The sequence below is a fragment of the Montipora capricornis genome, chromosome 1, assembly GCF_036669925.1.
Source record: "Montipora capricornis isolate CH-2021 chromosome 1, ASM3666992v2, whole genome shotgun sequence".
In the NCBI taxonomy this organism is placed as follows: domain Eukaryota; kingdom Metazoa; phylum Cnidaria; class Anthozoa; order Scleractinia; family Acroporidae; genus Montipora; species Montipora capricornis.
This window is the reverse complement of record NC_090883.1, coordinates 38,698,167-38,715,666: the sequence shown is the minus strand read 5'-3', so window position 1 is coordinate 38,715,666 and position 17,500 is coordinate 38,698,167. Positions and strand designations below refer to the sequence as shown.

The 17,500-nt window shown below is 38.0% G+C and overlaps 2 protein-coding genes across 3 annotated transcripts in view; one reads left to right on the top strand and one right to left on the bottom strand.

The window, feature by feature from the left end:
* LOC138042777 (transcription factor CP2-like) overlaps positions 1 to 9,004 on the bottom strand; it is an 18,291-nt gene extending 9,287 nt beyond the window's left edge. For both annotated transcript variants that reach the window (XM_068888788.1, XM_068888781.1), the window contains exons 1-12: positions 8,890 to 9,004; positions 8,446 to 8,656; positions 5,353 to 5,445; positions 5,044 to 5,163; positions 4,605 to 4,693; positions 4,415 to 4,485; positions 4,217 to 4,322; positions 2,704 to 2,810; positions 1,934 to 1,973; positions 1,741 to 1,850; positions 1,156 to 1,224; positions 885 to 926 (exon numbers count right to left, since the gene is read on the bottom strand). In XM_068888788.1, the coding sequence (XP_068744889.1) occupies positions 885 to 926; positions 1,156 to 1,224; positions 1,741 to 1,850; positions 1,934 to 1,973; positions 2,704 to 2,810; positions 4,217 to 4,322; positions 4,415 to 4,485; positions 4,605 to 4,693; positions 5,044 to 5,163; positions 5,353 to 5,445; positions 8,446 to 8,573 (975 nt within the window). In that variant the 5' untranslated portion in view covers positions 8,574 to 8,656; positions 8,890 to 9,004. The remainder of the gene's footprint in view (positions 1 to 884; positions 927 to 1,155; positions 1,225 to 1,740; positions 1,851 to 1,933; positions 1,974 to 2,703; positions 2,811 to 4,216; positions 4,323 to 4,414; positions 4,486 to 4,604; positions 4,694 to 5,043; positions 5,164 to 5,352; positions 5,446 to 8,445; positions 8,657 to 8,889) is intronic.
* A 32-nt stretch (positions 9,005 to 9,036) lies between these two features.
* Positions 9,037 to 17,500, top strand: part of LOC138042799 (ras-related protein Rab-18-B-like) — a 10,236-nt gene continuing 1,772 nt past the window's right edge. The window contains exons 1-6 of the mRNA XM_068888813.1: positions 9,037 to 9,246; positions 12,351 to 12,406; positions 12,777 to 12,838; positions 14,271 to 14,343; positions 15,208 to 15,326; positions 16,048 to 16,121. Of these exons, the coding sequence (XP_068744914.1) occupies positions 9,179 to 9,246; positions 12,351 to 12,406; positions 12,777 to 12,838; positions 14,271 to 14,343; positions 15,208 to 15,326; positions 16,048 to 16,121 (452 nt within the window). The 5' untranslated portion in view covers positions 9,037 to 9,178. The remainder of the gene's footprint in view (positions 9,247 to 12,350; positions 12,407 to 12,776; positions 12,839 to 14,270; positions 14,344 to 15,207; positions 15,327 to 16,047; positions 16,122 to 17,500) is intronic.

Sequence of the window (17,500 nt, the reverse complement as noted above, 5' to 3'; positions counted from 1 at the left end):
GAGTAAAAAAGAAAGTCTTCAGTATACTGTGTAAATTCTGTCATAGAGGGAGTGGGCATAAGGGTATGCAAGGAGGGGGGCCACCTGCAAAATAAGGGGGGATAGAACTGTAAAAGAAAGGGGGGTGGATTGAGGTGATGTGGATAGAGGTGATGGGGAAGATGAGGGAGGGGTAGGAAAGTAGAAGAAAAGAAAGAAATAACATATTCTTTTTTAGACCCCCTAAAAACCACGCCCCTGTTTTTTAACTACACCCCAAAAAAAGGAAAATCCCTTTTTTAGACAGTTGATAAAAATAAACCAGTACAATTAAAATTGTACCAGTTCAATATATTCTGTACCAGTTCAGAAAAAATTGTACCAAAGGAACAAATTTTACTACAACATAAACATGTAGTTGTTCGATATAAACGCAACCATTTGCAGTTGATGATGGTAAGTTAATAGTCAAAATAATGCAATCTAAGTCTTTACGGAAGCGAAAACTTTAAATCAAACTCTTCAAATCCTTAGAAATACATTGTATAAATGGAAAACTATAGGTCTCTAAGTCGGCATACCAGATATCTTATGAAAGCATGCAAGAGCCAGTTCGTGTCAAAAATTAATCAAATTTTCAGCTTGATTCATTCACCAAAAGAAACGTTGGTTAACTATATAAAATTAATTTTTTGTTACATTTCATTTTGGTCTAGTGGAGAACCAAAAGAAACGTTGATTAACTATATAAAATTAATTTTTTGTTACATTTCATTTTGGTCTAGTGGAGAACTCATATTAATTTGTTATCGATGAGGATGTCATCTGCCGGCACATTTTGACTGGGCTGAATTAATAATTATAGTAAATTTTAACTTATAATGCCAAACATGAGCAAAGCTTACCTCTTTTAATTCAGTGTATTCAAGAGTGGGTCTCAGCAGGTACTACAAAGTAAATGTGCTTGTGAAAAATGGTGCTCAAAGAGCCAGTAATTTATTATATCTTTACTTAATATGCTGGTCTAATATATTGATTTAAGACAAAATCATAAAACAGATGGAATTATTAGCGTTTATGCCATTGGAGGAACAATACTGTCTCTGCATGTACATGTATGATATGCATTATAATTAAAGCAATGCTGTAGCAGTAATGTTTTACTATTATTATTACCAACTCATCCTGTGACTTCAGTTCACGTTTCTGCATCTCTACTTTGTGCTTCCTGTCAGCACCTTTTGACTTGGAAATATGGATAAAAATACTTTACAAATAACTGCTTGCACTGTAACTCTGTCCATTTCAAACAGTTCCTAATTTGTGCCAGTCAGTTATTGCAGGGCTTCTTCAATTGAAACAAACCCTTGTTAATCAAATTATGTCTTTTTTCAGTAGGTACATGTACTATGGACAACTCGCAGTTAGCACAAATATCTAGGGGTGACAAATGGTAAAATCTAAGACTCACCGAGATGCTAAGTCCCTTGATTGCAAATCCGAGACTGAGACAAAAACATGCAAGACTCCACACCAAAATAAATGCAAAATATATAAACCAGACTTTGAGACTCTTAACAAAGGCTCTCAAGATTTAGAGATCTTTTGAAAAGTTTGGGAGTGCCAAGATTTTGAAGGTACCATTACTAATTATTAGTCTGAAAAACAAATTGTAAAAAGAGATCTTGTGCTTAACATACAAATAAAAAGTGTATTTTTTAACCACTTTTTAGTTCAATGATATGTCATTGTTTCACTTACTTTAAAGACTTTCACTTGACATCCTGAGGAGTGGATTGGAAGGGAATCTGATGTTGAGCTGGGTGAAAATGAGTCAACCTGTAAGCTGAATGGCACACCACTCTCTCCACCTAGAGGAAAAGCATGGCTAGTTACATAAAGCATCAAATCACAATAATTATAAGTACTTGTAAACTAAAATCAATTTTCTTACCACTCTTTCCTTTAGTGAACTCTGAGCTGACACAGTTTATCTAAAATTTATGAGGAGAACTCTTACAAAATGTCCAAGAAAATTATACATGACTTTAATTTACAGTGTCCCAAGTTTACAGAAATGATGTCCATGGGAAATCTGAAAGGGTCAAGCTTTCGTCAATAACAATGACTCCCTCCCAATTTTCTGAAACCTTAATCTTTTCACGTAAGTTCCGTTTCACTGCACTAATATCAAAAGGCAAAGTGGTCCTGTGATCAGGACCCTGGATGAGCATGGTGGCACAATTAATTCTCACCCTGACAATTGCATGCCTCAGATTTGTCTTTGGTGGTACTGAATTCAAATCCATCAGCCATCGCAAAATTAATAATAACTGGTTGCTTTCTGCCAGTAAGAGTTTTCAACCATATTATCTATGATTAGAAGTATTACTTATAAATTATTATCAAAATCTTTACTAACGGTGAACATAGGAAACTAATATTAATGCAACAAATCAAATCAAATGTTGTTTTTTTCTGTCAAAGGGAAAAACTGGAGAACAATGAGCCAACATTACTCAACCCACTTTAATATGGGGTCATCCTGGATATGAACTAAGACAACATTGGTACACGTATATAGGAGGGAAGTGCACTCACTACTGCACCGTCCTTGCTTCCCACTTCCACTACTCCTTGTTGTAACGCATTTCTGAGCGAATCAATAAAGACAATGTCCTAAGTAAATGATAGAAATCCAGTGAAGATCCAAGAGCTACTCACAATGACATAAAGTTTGGATTCTTTGGTTGGATCCCACTCAAATTCATAACAGTTTAGTAAATTTCCTTTGCTTCTGATATTATAAACACCACTTGACATGGGAACATCTGAAAAATGAGTATTTTAATCTTTTAAATTGAAAGAAGCTATAAACAGCACAAATTCAGAGGACAAATAGTACTGTTACTGTTTTTTTACACACCATGATTGGGACATTTGGCTGGCCACATTCTACAGTATGGCCTACCAAATTTAACGGTTTGTTTTTGTTTCATGATCTCACGATTAAACACATTTTTCAATGTATCCATTTAATAATGGTTCTATGGCTTATATTTATTCAGATTCTTTAAGTTCAAAATGAATCTATGTGACCCAGGTTCCCAAACAGTTTCAATGAGCAATGCCTTCTTAAGGAATTAAGGAAAGTGCCAACTAAATTGTTACTGCGCATACATTCTGCGCATCTCAAGTTACTTGGGTTTCCTATGGATGGTGCTTACTAATACAGAGATATTTTTGCACAGTTTAAAACTATGCAGAGAAAGCAAAACTTAGCAAGTGCCCTTGGAATGCAAAGAGAAAATTGGGTAACAATGCATTTTTCAGAGGTAATTAAGCTTCAATTTGGAAACAAACACCATGTATCGCTTTGCATTTTAAAGCTTTCTACAAATGTTGTTGATTGATTGTCTTTGAAAAATTTTCTTTTTGGATTTCAATAACACCGGTTAAAATCTGCTTTTCCGAGATATTTGTAAACCATGCAAAAATACTTATTGAATATTAGTAGGCACCATGTGCCTACTAATATACTAATACTACTAATACTAATAAAATTATAATTTACATTAGTAAGTAGGCCTTGTGTTAAAGTCAAAGTACATTGTACCTGACATAATCTGAAGTTATTTTTGCTAGCAATGAGTAAACTGTTCCCGTTAACTTTGGAAAAAAGCCTGCCAAATCAGTTACCTACAACACCCTGATTTTTGAGATTACTATCTAGATGTATATCAGCACTCATTACACCCTTTTTTCCCAACCACTGTGCAGTTTTCCACTTGAACTGGTCTGATCTCTTGTCTAAAAAAGGCTTCTCCTGTTTCAGAAGACTTGGTGGAAGAGCTTGAACTGCCATAGTGGACAGTTCTTTCAGTAACTTAACATCTCATTAAATATTAAGAGGGGATGTTTTAAAATGAAGTATTCTAAGAAATCTTGAAAAGGCAATTTTGAAAAGATATGGGCTTAAAATGCATGTAATTCTATGATTCCACTCTTATGGGTATGGGTATGGGTAGCAATCACCACAAAATCAACTAATCAGCGCAGAGAATTTTCAATAATCACCTAGGTAATTATACTAACAATATCATTATTTGTTGTTGTTGTTGTTGTTGAAAATTTGGAACTTACAGTATGGTGAGAGGTCTACAAATATAATTATGATTATTAACATTATTATTAAGAATCATTTTAAGTTATTCATTTTTTATATTAACAACTTTACCAATTTCCAAAAGTCTATCAGCTGGTCTGTTGCTCTTCCATTCCTCATATTTTTCAGATTCTTGAACTTGAAGCTTTCTCTCATAAAAGCAAAGCTTGACCACACTCTATGTTTAGTATAAAAAGAAAACCATGTAAACCCTTCCATAAGGGTGGCAATGGCTGGCTAAAAAAAATTAATTTAGTTTCATAAAGATACCTTGACACACTGACCCTCGAACTTTAGTGCTTCAGCTGGAAGACATGTCAGTTCTATAAGATAGGACTGTCCTGTTCAAATAAAGCAACATTTGAAATTCTAGGTCATAAAAACTAGTTTTTTTTCCCATATTACTCTTGAATTTATTGTTATAAACAAAAAGAAAGAAAAAGAAATGTTAAAAAATCACCTTGGTTAAGGTATGTCAGCGAATCTTCCTCAAGTTTTTTGGTTGGGGATGTTGGAGCACGAAGAATGTGAAAGAATCCACATTGAGGACTGCAAACATTGAACAAAAAAGTTAGCCATCAGTCAGTATTAGATTTACCGTCCCTGACTTGGAAGTTGGTGATCAGATCTCGTCAAAAACAAATGACTCCAAGTTCATTCAATAACCCAAGATACACAAGACTGTAAGCGAGGTACACTGACAGCACTGTTCAAAGACATTTATTTGTCAACAATGACTGAATCATGAAAGAACATGCAAGGCATTAAAGAGATTTGTGAATTGAGAGTAAAATGAAATTACTTCGCTTAAGAAAAGGAAATCTAATAAAGACCTCTAGAGACTACGTAATACTTCTGGAGAAGGAATATTCAAAGTGTCTGGCAGCTACGGTACATGCCTCCTGTTTGCTGTGCTTCCAACTGATGACATTAATGGTGACTTAGACACAGCCACTCCTTCTTTTGCTGTCTGTACAGGAGACCTCATGGCTGATGTAGAGGCAACCTCCACGGCAACACTAAAACAAAGCCAGCAACATTAATTTGATTGTATATTTGACAAACAAAGACTCAATCCAAGACAATTTGTTATTGATTGTTCAACTTAATTCACTTGGGAAAATGGAAGGTATAGACTGAGTATAATGCCAACATAATCACAGAATTTTGTAAGACTGAAGTCAAGACTATGGTAAATTGGTACTTACTCTGACAGCGAAGAGGATTCTAGATCAACTGTATCCATAGTGTGAAACACTGAGGAAGGCTCTTCCTTGAAAATTGGCAAGTTTAAAACATCGCTTTGAAGAAAAGAGTTACAGTTTTCATCAACACATGTATTTATCAGTTAAATCTTTCTCTGTCCAAACCAAATACAACTAATACAGTGTACCTGAAATTCAGTTCTTTTCTAAAGCAGGGCTTGTTTGTAGAACAACTTTCCCCAAGATTTAACAACACTGACACTAATGGGCATCTGACATATTAGATTCCCACTTTTAGCTTAACTGATGATTCTCTGTGATTAATTAAAGAAACTTTTATTTCACATTGCATTTTACAACTGCATTACAAATAAAATCATTAAGCTGAATACCTACACATACCAAAAAGATGCTACAAACCAAAGACCCAAATGCCCATAAAAACCTAAAAACAACAACAGATGACAAACGATCATCACAGTTATTCACATCAGTGAACAAATGCGAGGGTGATTATTCCAACCGCGTGATAGATTCGCGAATCAAACAAAAGCTGACTCAAGGGTGATCCCGGTTGATGTACCTGAAAGGTTCAAGTCAGGGGAAACGGTCATCGAAAGCCTGGAGGAAGACACAACCTAACGGTTCCTAGGAGCACCGAAACGGCTACTTCAAGAAGAGGAGCTGGCTCTGCAGTGTGCTACTCATACCTACCTGTAGAGACTCTCAGCCATCTGGTCGAGCCCACTGTCAGACACCAACAGAGTTCAAGCGTCCAATCAGCTTGCCATGCCAGTGCTGTCATACCTTATGTGGTCCCAACACTGGTGTCTGACAGACTTGCACAACATCGATAGGCAGGCACGGAAGATCATGCGTGAGAGTGGTGGCAAGCACCCACTAAGGCTGAAAGCGATTGTCTATCTTCCAACGGCTCTGTGAGGACGTGGAATGAGATCAGTAGAGGAAAAAGTACAAAATGACTAAGATCAAGTCAGCCATTAAGCTGTACAGTAATGAGGACTCCACCATGACCCTGGTACAGGCGTTTGAAGAGAATGCAGCACATCAAGGTCATCAGTCGCTCGTCAAAGAGGCTAAGACGTTTGCAGAGGAATTGAGCATCACCCTTCACCTGAGTTTTCCGCACCCCAAGTGTCATGACAATACAGATGGAGCAGATGTACCCAGAGGTAATAACAAGAGGCACTTCAAAAAGGTTGCACTCGAGTGGAAGAAAACTAACCTAAACAAGTGGAAGAAAACTAACCTAACCGTAAAGGAAAAGAGATGGCATGGAAAGGTCCTAGATGGGAGGATGACCAGCTGAACCAGCGGGGATGCTTCGCTTGGCTGAGGAATTGAGATACGGCACCTACACACCATCTTGGGTATGCTCGAATCTTATGAACAGCTAACACCGACAAAGGTCTATCACGCACGCAAGACCTATACCAACCAACCTGATGACACCCTATGTAGACTCTGTGGCAAAAATACCGAAAGTATGCCCCATGTGCTGGCGAGTTGTTTTGAGCTTGCGCAGAATAAGTACCTCGTGCGTCATAATGCGGCCCTCAAAGTACTGTTCTGGGAAATGCTTAGAGAGCTTCAGCTTTCTGATACAGTGCCACCGTGGTATTCTTCAGCCATTCCCAAACCATTCTATGAGTCACCAGAGGCCCAAGCATATTGGGACATCCCATTCTTTGCCGTAAGTGAGCAAGTGAGGCAGAACAGAGTGGATGTGAGATTTATAGATCACGAGAAGAAGAGAGTTCTGGCGGTAGAAATGAGCTGCCCGTGGAAGGAGAACAGAGAAAAGAAACAAGAAGAGAAGATCACCAAGTATGTCCCCCTACGCTGGGAGATCAGCGGATCAGCAGATCCCAGGATATGACATTCGGCAGTATAACATCATCATAGATGTCCTAGGAGGGTGGTCCAATGAGGTAGACGAGGCTGTGAGGGAACTGTTCGGGGCTCAAGGAGGAGAGATTCTACTCCGGATGCAGAGAGCCGTCATCTCGCACACCCTGAACATTACCTGCACACTGAAAGTGATGTCTTGAGGATAGCAGAAGAGTGAACAGAGATATTTTTAGCAATTTTAGTTTATTTATTATAATACTAGTTACGGAGTTGTTAGCCTTAGGGCCTGCTGGGTTACGTTTGACGCCCCAGGTTAGCTGAATAGGGATCCATATGGCATCCATACGTTTTCACTGTCATCATAATAATAATAATAATAATAATAATAATAGTAGTAGTAGTGAGTCCTTATTTAACAATAGTGAACATATACTACTAAGCCAGTACTCTAGTTTACATAGTGACCCTCAAATGAATGAAAAATGCAATACAAATTAACAGAACAGAGTTAAGAATCCCAGCTGGTGGGAGGCAAGCCAGGTGGCTATTTACAAGCACACCCAAGAAGTTGACACAGGGAGCACTCTTCAAACAACTCTGGCTGGTGTTCAGAGTGGCACATTACAACAATCTTGGGGAAGTCCAAACAAACCATGATGGTTTCACTAGACCCAATGGAATGGACACGTGTCTAAAAATTAATAGATCCTCACTGGCCATAAACTATGGTCAGGATAACAGTTTGACAGATGAACTACTGCAGCAGGAACTGGACAGGTGATCTTACTTATGGCTCCTACTTACAGACAGATGACTTATCAGACAGTCCCTGGTTGTTTGAAGGGCCAGATAGCTCAATCCACTGGACAGTTTTTTTATCCGTTGGATAGCGTTATCCACCTTTTGAACAACCGAGGCCTGATGATTATACCTCAGACATAAATTATGTGAACATGTAGAATGGATGGATCATTGATCTGTACATTTCCCTACAATTACAGCATGCAAAGGACTGGGAAAATACGTTTTTGAGGATTCCTTGCCTCTTAAAAAATGGTTTGTAACCCTGAGTGGGAGACTGGATGAGGGTGAATAAACCGTCTTAGTAGGAAACACCATAAATGCATGTGGCTGAGAACATGAAAGCACGGTAAATATCAATATTGTCAACAAAATAATATATTCTCATTACTATGGCAACCCTTCCACTATTCCTAAATGTACCTCATGTTATACGCTCCTTCTGCTCCAAATTCATTGCCTAAACCTGAAAGATTAAGCAGTTCTGAGGCAAGCCCACCGTCCAAGCCGCCGTCCATATCGTCAATTCGCCAACTCGTGTTACTCGTCATCACAACGGCGATTTATCCGCCAGAAAGACATCACTTGGGGACTTTTAAAACTATGCTCACATTACGAAGCATAGCGTGAAAACCTTCGAGGCAAAAAAGAGAAAACAAAAAGAAAAATAAAGTTTCTTTTGGAAGATGGGCCAAAAAAAACACATGTTTAGCCTCGGTTCCATGAAAGATAATGGCAATCCAGTCCCTTTTCACGTCTACGGTCAGGAAACAGCAATGGGTAGGTAACTACTTGGTGGGTATCCATCCGGTATTCTCCCATGGAGTCTATACCATCCATCCCCTTATTCCTATCAACTACACGTACCTTTGTAAAGTATGTAAGATACACAAATATCTTTCACAAAGTTGCCCTCAAGATCTTCCCTTCCGACACTTTGTTACTTGGTCCCAAGTTAGTTGGAGGCCTGGGTGTGATTTGCGTGTTCGACCGACTTTATCAGCGGTGTTTCGTTTAAGTGAAAAGACGTGTCTATCAGAGGAAAATAACAATGACGAAATGACAAAATCTAGTCGTTAAATTGGTCAAATTCACAATAAATCGTATTTTTAAGACTTAAAAAGCCAATGCGAGAGTTTTTCATTTAATCTTAAAGATGGATAACGATGTTCTTACCACCTTAAAGATCTTGATTGTTGGAGAAAGTGGCGTAGGAAAATCAAGGTAATTTTAATATGTTATAACTACCGGTGACTCTGGGCATGATCTGGGTACGTTTCGTCAAATTCTTTAACTTGTAGGCTGTATAACAGAATAAAGAGCCGTCTATTGTTCCCTAAGAAATTGAATAGCAAAAATAACCATTTGTGACGTGCCTTGTTCTTGTAAAGCTTCCGACTTATGCCGAGTCTAGTCTAATTCCATCGTTTAACTGTGTATCCTGTCATGTTGAGTGCTTAAATAGGCCATTCAACAAGTTGAACATTGTTACATCCAATTTTCTGTTCTGAGTGATCTCTCTGATGATTCACTGGAAGTTTTGTGGATCAAGATAAGACCTTCCCGACACCCAAGAGGAATCTCGGATATTATCGTCGGTCTTGTGTATCACCCTCCAGCAGCAAACAATTCTATTATGTTGGATTATTTGACTAATCGACTGATAGATTTGGAATCTAAACATCCCTTTAGTGGAATAATCCTGCTCGGCGATTTCAATCAACTCAACGTCTCAAGATTAACGTCTAACTTTGGATTAAACCAAATCGTTAATTTTGGAACTCGGGGCCCGAAGACCTTGGACAAGGTCTTGACCAATTTGAAATCTTTTTACGACCAACCGATCAAACGACCTGGTTTTGGCTTCTCTGATCACTTTTCCATCGAAGTACAACCAAAACAACGCCCTTTGACTTGTAAACAGAAACATACATTCCTTGCAAGAGATCTTAGACCAAGCAATCGCCTAGCCATGCGGTCTTACCTTGAGCTAGTAGATGTTCCTGGTTTAATTAATTCTAAAAGTTCCTGTGAAGCTAAGGTATCCTTGTTTCAGCAAATCATCACAACAGGTGTGGATGCTATATCACCATTTCAATCCAAAACCGTTCATAACACAGAACCACCCTGGGTTAGTTCCAGTTTGAAGACCTTAATTTGAAAACGCCAAACAGCTCTACACAAAGGAGACCTTGTGGAGTTTTGATATCTCAGAAACCAGGTCAATAGAGAAAGGAAAAGCTGTCGTGCCAAATACTACAGGCTCAAGGTAGAACATCTCAAAGAGTGTTCCTCGACCAAATGGTGGAAAAAGGTGAAAAAGCTTAGTGGTTTATCAAACCCAAAAACTCAAGATCATTCTTTTCGTAAGTTCCTGAATCATCTTGAAGGTACTAGTGAGATGATGGATGTTGAGTGTGCAAATTTTATCAACGCAAAGTTCCTGTCTCCTATGGAGCACTTTGAACCACTCTATCCAGGTACTAACTGTTTGGAATTAGTGAACACCTCCGATGAAATCCTCTTGATGACTGAACTGTCAACTTTCAAGAAGCTGTTAGCGTTAAACCCAGACAAAGCGCAAGGTCCTGACGCAGTTTCAGGATGTATTTTAAAGGAGAATGCAGATCTTCTGGCGGGCCCAGTATGTGATATCATTAAAAGTTCCTACCAAGAAAAACGTCTGCCATCAAGTTGGAAGGATGCTGATATTGTACCCGTCCCAAAGCAAAAGCCAATCATAGATGTGAACAAACACCTGCGTCCGATATCACTTACCTCTATTATTTCTAAAATAGCAGAGGACCATATTGTGGAAACATGTGTGAAACCAGCAGTTCTCAAGAAGATCGACCAACACCAGTATGGCACAATCCCGAAGTCAAGTTCCACTCATGCCCTAATTAGTATGATGCACAAACTGTATGTGAGTACAGATGGAAATGGTGCAACCAACTGTGTAGTACTTTTTGATTTCCGTAAAGCATTTGACCACCATATTCTGTTAGAGAAATTACTCACGTATGATATCCCAGGACAGGTGGTGTGTTGGATACTAGACTTCCTCACCTTCAGGAGACAGCGCACTAAGCTTGCAACTGACTGCTCCTCTGAATGGCGTTACGTTCCTGCTGGAGTCCCCCAGGGAACAAAACTTGGTCCCTGGTTGTTTCTCATTATGGTAAATGATCTTGAAATCATGGGAATGGACGTGTGGAAATTTGTTGATGACCTCACCATGTCAGAAGTCGCCCAGAAAGGCCTCCGGAGTCATATTCAAGAAGCTGTTGACTCACTTTCCAGGAAATCCTTTTTGCACGACTTTCAACTGAACGAGATCATTTGCAAAGAGCTTAGAATATGTTTTTGTAAGACAAGCCCTACTCTGGACCCACTCAAAGTGAACGGCTGTTCCCTCGAAGTTGTATCCATCGCAAAAATCCTTGGATTGAATGTAAGCGACGACTTCAAGTGGAATGTACACATTGCAGAACTGGTCAAGAAAGCATCTTCACGCTTATTTAGCCTCAAGCAACTCAAACGTTTGGCTGTTGCCCCTAGTGAACTTATTCTTTTCTACGTTACTTGCATCAGATCAATACTTGAATATGCATGTCCAGTCTTCCACCGGGCGCTGCCATCGTACCTTAGTGATGACCTAGAGAGATTGCAAAAGGGTGCTATGAAAGTAATATATCCGCTACTCTTATACACTGCTGCTCTTAAAGAGTCTGGCCTGTCAACACTTCATGAAAGAAGAGAAGTCATTTTATCGAAGACCTTCGCTGCAATCAAAGAAGACAAATCTCACAAACTTCATGGGCTACTTCCTAAAAACACCACTGCCAGGACGATATAGCCTTAGGAACAATAGACTTTTCAAGACTGAACGTTGCAAGTCAAGTTTTATAATCAACCATATTTTTAGCCAATAGATTTTAAGTGGGGAGATGTGGGTTAAATTTATAAATACTATTTTTAACATCATTTCTTTTAAATTGATTCTATGCTGTAAATAATTCGTAATTCAGCCTATGGCTGCAATGTTTTATTACTATTAAACTATCTATCTATCTATCTCTGAATGAAGTTTAATGAAAATAGAGATAAGTTCTCTTTGGTTCAGTAATTATTCAACTTGCAATTTGAAAGGCATTAATCAATCATCTTGCAGTCTCAAGAAATCGATAACACATGCCTCAACATTAATTGTTGATCAACAAATGTTGAACCATGTGACTCATCAGCTTCGAACTATCACGAGGGACAGTTTCATTCAATTGATTGGTGTGGTGCTGGTGTTCATTAAATTTTAATTCCATTTATAGCTTGTTACTAAGGTTCACTGATGATACTTTTGATCCTGATATTGGAGCCACCATAGGTAAGTAACTAAGCAGAAGTACAGCTGGATATACATGTAAAATGTTACATTGTATGGTCAAATTATTGTGAAAATGATTTCCTAATCCGATGCACATTTTTTTCAAAAGTGATCATTACAGAAATGTTCAGTTTTTTATTGATACGTAGCCCTGTCATTGCAGTCTCTTAGGACCTGACCCTAGTCTGTGCATTTACAAGTCAATATACCCTAGTTCATAGGAACAAGTAGTAAAGAGATTTTGGTTAACGTAACAATATTATCAATGTGTTACTGTAAACCATAGTAAGCATTTTCTAACAATAACAGGTACATGTATTCATTTGATACTGATAAATGTTTGCAAATCTAAAGTGTTCTTTAACTTTAGGTGTTGACTTCAAAGTGAAAACCCTAACTGTAGAAGGGAACAAGGCAAAATTAGCAATTTGGGTAAATACACCATTTTGGTTTGTTCAACTTGCAGTTTTTAAATCCTGTTTTCACTAGCAATGCAAGCGCTGTGAAAATGGCCTCGATAAACACAGGCACAAGGATCTTTTTTTCTTGCGCTTGTTCTTGCATTAGCCTTACATGTATGCTGTGTAAAAACAAGACATGGCATTAGCACTGCAAGGAAATTTATTATGTTTGGCCATGAATGGCCAATTAAAACACTTGTTCCAGAATCATCCCATCTGAGCATTAAAATTTGTAGAAAAATGGCGTGTTGTTATGCTTATTCTGATATTCTAAGCATGTAAGGTACCGTACTCATGCTTGCCCTTGTGCTTGTGTCTCTAGTGAAAATCAGGTTTAACTTTTTGCATCCTATGTTTTAAATCATAAGTTTCCATACAATATTATCACTGGTGTAGATTTGGGTTGTGATGTAGGATTGTCTTCGTCCTCTTGGAATGACGCAAATAATATTATTTCAATCTGGCTTTCCACTAGCAGCTCAAAGCCATTGTATTAAAATGTTTGTTTAGAAATCATTGTTAACAATTTGGGTAAATACACCATTATTTTTGGTTTGTACAACTTGCAGTGTTTTAAGCCTGTTTTTCACTAGCCATGCAAGCGCAAGCATAACAGCTCTTATTTTACCGGGAAAATGGCCTTGATGCAATCATAAATACAGGCACAAAGATCATTTTTTGAAATTTTCCTGTGCTTGTGCTCACATTAGCCTTACATGTATGCCATGTTAAAAAACGAGACACAGCATTAGCACAAGGCCACATGGCCAATTAAAACCCTTGCTCCAGATTCACCGCATCTAAGCATTTAAATTTGTAGCAAAATGGCATGTTCTTATCTATGCTTATGCCGATGTTCGTTTTCACTTTGCATGTAAGGTCATATCATATCATATCATATCATATATCTTTCTTTCTTTACCCTCGGATTTTAGAGTAGCTTGGTGTAGCTAATTTCTCCAAGCATTTACCCTCCCAACCATGATACACCACAGAAGACAGACCACAACACCGGGAACTACATTACCTACTCTTTGCGATAAGTGTGTGGGTTCTTTTACATCCCACAGGATTATGAACATTAAAGGGTTACGAGACGGGACCTCCGGCTTATCGTCCTTATCCGAGAGGTGCCCTTGTGCTTACATCGTTATTACATTAATAGTGTGCTTACATCATTAGTGAAACCAGGCTTAACTTTTCGCATCCTGTGTTTTAAATCACAAGTTCCCATACAATATTGTAGATTTGGGTTGGGATGTAGGATTGTCTTCGTCCTCTTGGTATGACGCAAATAATGTTATTTAAGCTAACTTTCCACTGGGAACTCACAGCCATTGTACCAGCCATTAACATTGTACCATTTAACTGGCTTTAATGCTGTCTTTTTTTCTTAAATGTAGGATACTGCAGGTCAGGAGAGATTTCGTACATTAACTCCCAGTTATTACAGAGGCGCTCAAGGTGTTATTCTAGGTACATTGTTAGAAGTATAATTATTCTTGATTAAGTTAATTATGTTTTGAAATTATCTTCATTATTTTTACCCATTGAAGGCTTCTGAAAGTATTGACCCATCAAGGCAGTACCTTGTCTTTGGCTCACATTGTGACTGCTATATGTGCCAAGGACATATACATGTATCATCTACTCTCTAGTTGGTCACATAAGAATTATTTGGTCACTCAGAAGGGAATGGGAAGTACAATAAAGTCTGCTGACCAAAATACAGACTGTGACTTACATTTCATCGCTGCATTACACAAGACGTCTTTTTTTGTTTTTCTTTAACTCTACCACTTCATCATGGGTGCTGAGCTTTTACCAAGGTGTTCTCTGCCATGGCAACTTTGGAGCCTACCCCATTCCGGCCTAGGAAAAATTAACAAATCGAAAGTGGTTTAGCGTTGTCTGTACTCTTATCAACAACAATATTTGTCATCACAGTGGTCCTGATTGGCTATTACATTGCGTGACAAAATGATGCGAGCATGACGCGTACGGTGTCATCTAGGCTCTCGTGGACAACAGCAAATTAGCAAATCATATTGCGAGATTACAGCAATTGTGGTAAAAAAGTGTCCTGTTGCGCAAACAAAGAGGGATAGTTGTGAAAAGGTGATGCAGTAAAGATATGTAGGTCAATACTTTCAGCTGATAGTTACAGAGAAAGACATGGGACTTGGATACCAATGCATCAATCTTCTATTTTTTTTCCTTTTATAAACATTTTGCGTGTGAAAAAGAATTTGTTAGTTTGTCTTAGCCCTTATTTGAATTTTAATGTTTTTTAGAATGCTGTTGAAGGACAGCTTACAAAGTTTTCTTTTCATTTGGTAGTTTATGATACAAGTAGCAGGGAAACATTTGATAAACTGGAGGAATGGCTAAATGAAGTGGAAATGTACTCAACAAAAAAGGACATAATAAAAATGTTAGTTGGCAACAAAATAGATAAGGTATGTCAAATTTTGTTGTCACAATATATAGAGGATATTACATGGTGGCAAGAAGATATGAATTTTATGTTCAAGTGGCAAGAACATCGAACGAGTGAGAAATTGTTCTTGCCATGACTGATGAGAACATAAAATTCATATCTTCGAGCTAACATGTAATTTTCTTTTTTATTAAATAGGCAGGAGTGTTTTTCACCGAGTATAAACTTTATCGCAAATTCTTGTAGCTCGGCAGCAGACCTTTCTTCAATTTTCACATTTCTTCTTCACTTGCAAGGAACTCCTTGAATAATTTTAATATTAATGAAGTTTTATTCTTCTGTTAGCATTTTCTTATTTCTCAGAGAAGGATTTTACGTCAGCCTCAGAGAACTTCATGAATCTTTGCAAAGGCAGGAAATGACATCATCAATATACTCACTAGTGAGGATATGGAAAATATGCCACTCAGGTCCCGGATGTAGTTCCTTATGAATTTTGTGAGAGGTGTATTTTCCACTAAAACACTCCTGTCTAATATATAATAAATATATATATGATAAGTTAATTTTTGTTTGTAGTTAATTATATTATTCCGATGAAGTAAATGAACACTGTTGATAGCATTGTTTTGCATTGTGTTTTCAACAACCCGAGTCCATGCACTTTGAAGAGCATAATAATTCTTTTGTTTGTGACTATTACGTGGAATAAATACCTACTCTGATTGTTGATTATTTAGGAGGGGAGGGAAGTGGACAGAAAGCAGGGTTTACAATTTGCTAGGAGACATGCCATGTTATTCATTGAGGCAAGGTAAGCTAACAAATGTGGACAAAATTTGAGTTTCTGGACTTCATGTAAATAGAACAACCTGCGAGGAGATGGTAAACTCTGCATGTTTAAACACTTCTTAGCCTCAGCCCTGTATCGTGGACTTAGAGACTAAGTGTCTTCTGGAGAATTAGGGTGGTCCCAATGATTGTGAAGGGCTGCATTCTTCCCAAGACATCCGGAAACCCAGTTCTTTCAAAAGACCCTCTAACCAACCAGACGCCACACTCAAGCAACCAACCTCAACGGCACAATCTTTGTCAACTCCCAATGCATCTTCCTGATTTCTTTTGCCAGAAGAGAGTAGTTGATGATCCTATAAGGCTCCTTAGTCACTACTTTCCGATCCTAAGGCACAATGATAATATAATAATGATGATGAACTTCATTTAAGGACGTTCGCGCCCATTGCTACTGCGCATCTTTTCGCACATGTCACGCGCACGTCATGCATCGTAGACCACGCAGGTAAACACGATGCTAAAGGCGCAACAATTTTCCACAAGAATGGAACATGAAAGTATGTGGTATCATGGGATAGCTGTGGACCCAGGTCTTCTCGGAAATGTCACGCAATGGCGTGACAGTGCGGATAGACAATCGCTTTGAGAACTTCGCAGCGATTTTACTCTCTTCAATGCTCGGTGACCCCCATTTTTCTTTCCTTACATCACTTCCTTTCTTGATTTTGTCCATTTTAACAAAAAACAAAAAAAATCTGTAGGTGAGAAGTTACAAATATTTGGCCTTTTATGCTCTCACGCGACCGAAGTTTTCTTTCTTAGACTAATATGTATCGTTTTTCAACGTCTATTTCACCTTAGAAAAAGACATCAGCTGCAAAGGTTGATTTAGTTATATTAGTTATGTTGAACTGAGTACGTTTACCTGATCTAAATTTCACTCATGTAGCTTTTTTATTGCTGACAGTTGTAAGCTAAGTTCGTCTTAAAGTAACACAATCTTCTAAAAATGCACCTCATGATCTCGAAAACGAGCACGGTGACCCCCCATTTTTTTTGCTTTTTTGACAAAAGTAGATCATTACCTTTCTGCGTGACAAGTTTAAAAAAAATCTGTATGTGGGAACGTTTTGGGCGCGAACGTCCTTAAGTGTCTACATTCTTCTTAATTGGGGACACTGCAAATAGAAATCAACTCAAATGAATGCAAATCAAACATGAGCAATACTATTGGAACACTTGCATTTTGCTTAATTATTGTGCAGAATGTGTGAGAATCATCAAGTCTCATGTTTTTTTGTTTTGTTTTGTTTTTGTTTTTTTTTGCTGTATTTTAGCTTTGAAGGTTAATGTTGCTGTTTATTCAGTAACATTATTTGTCAATTGTGTTGTCCCATG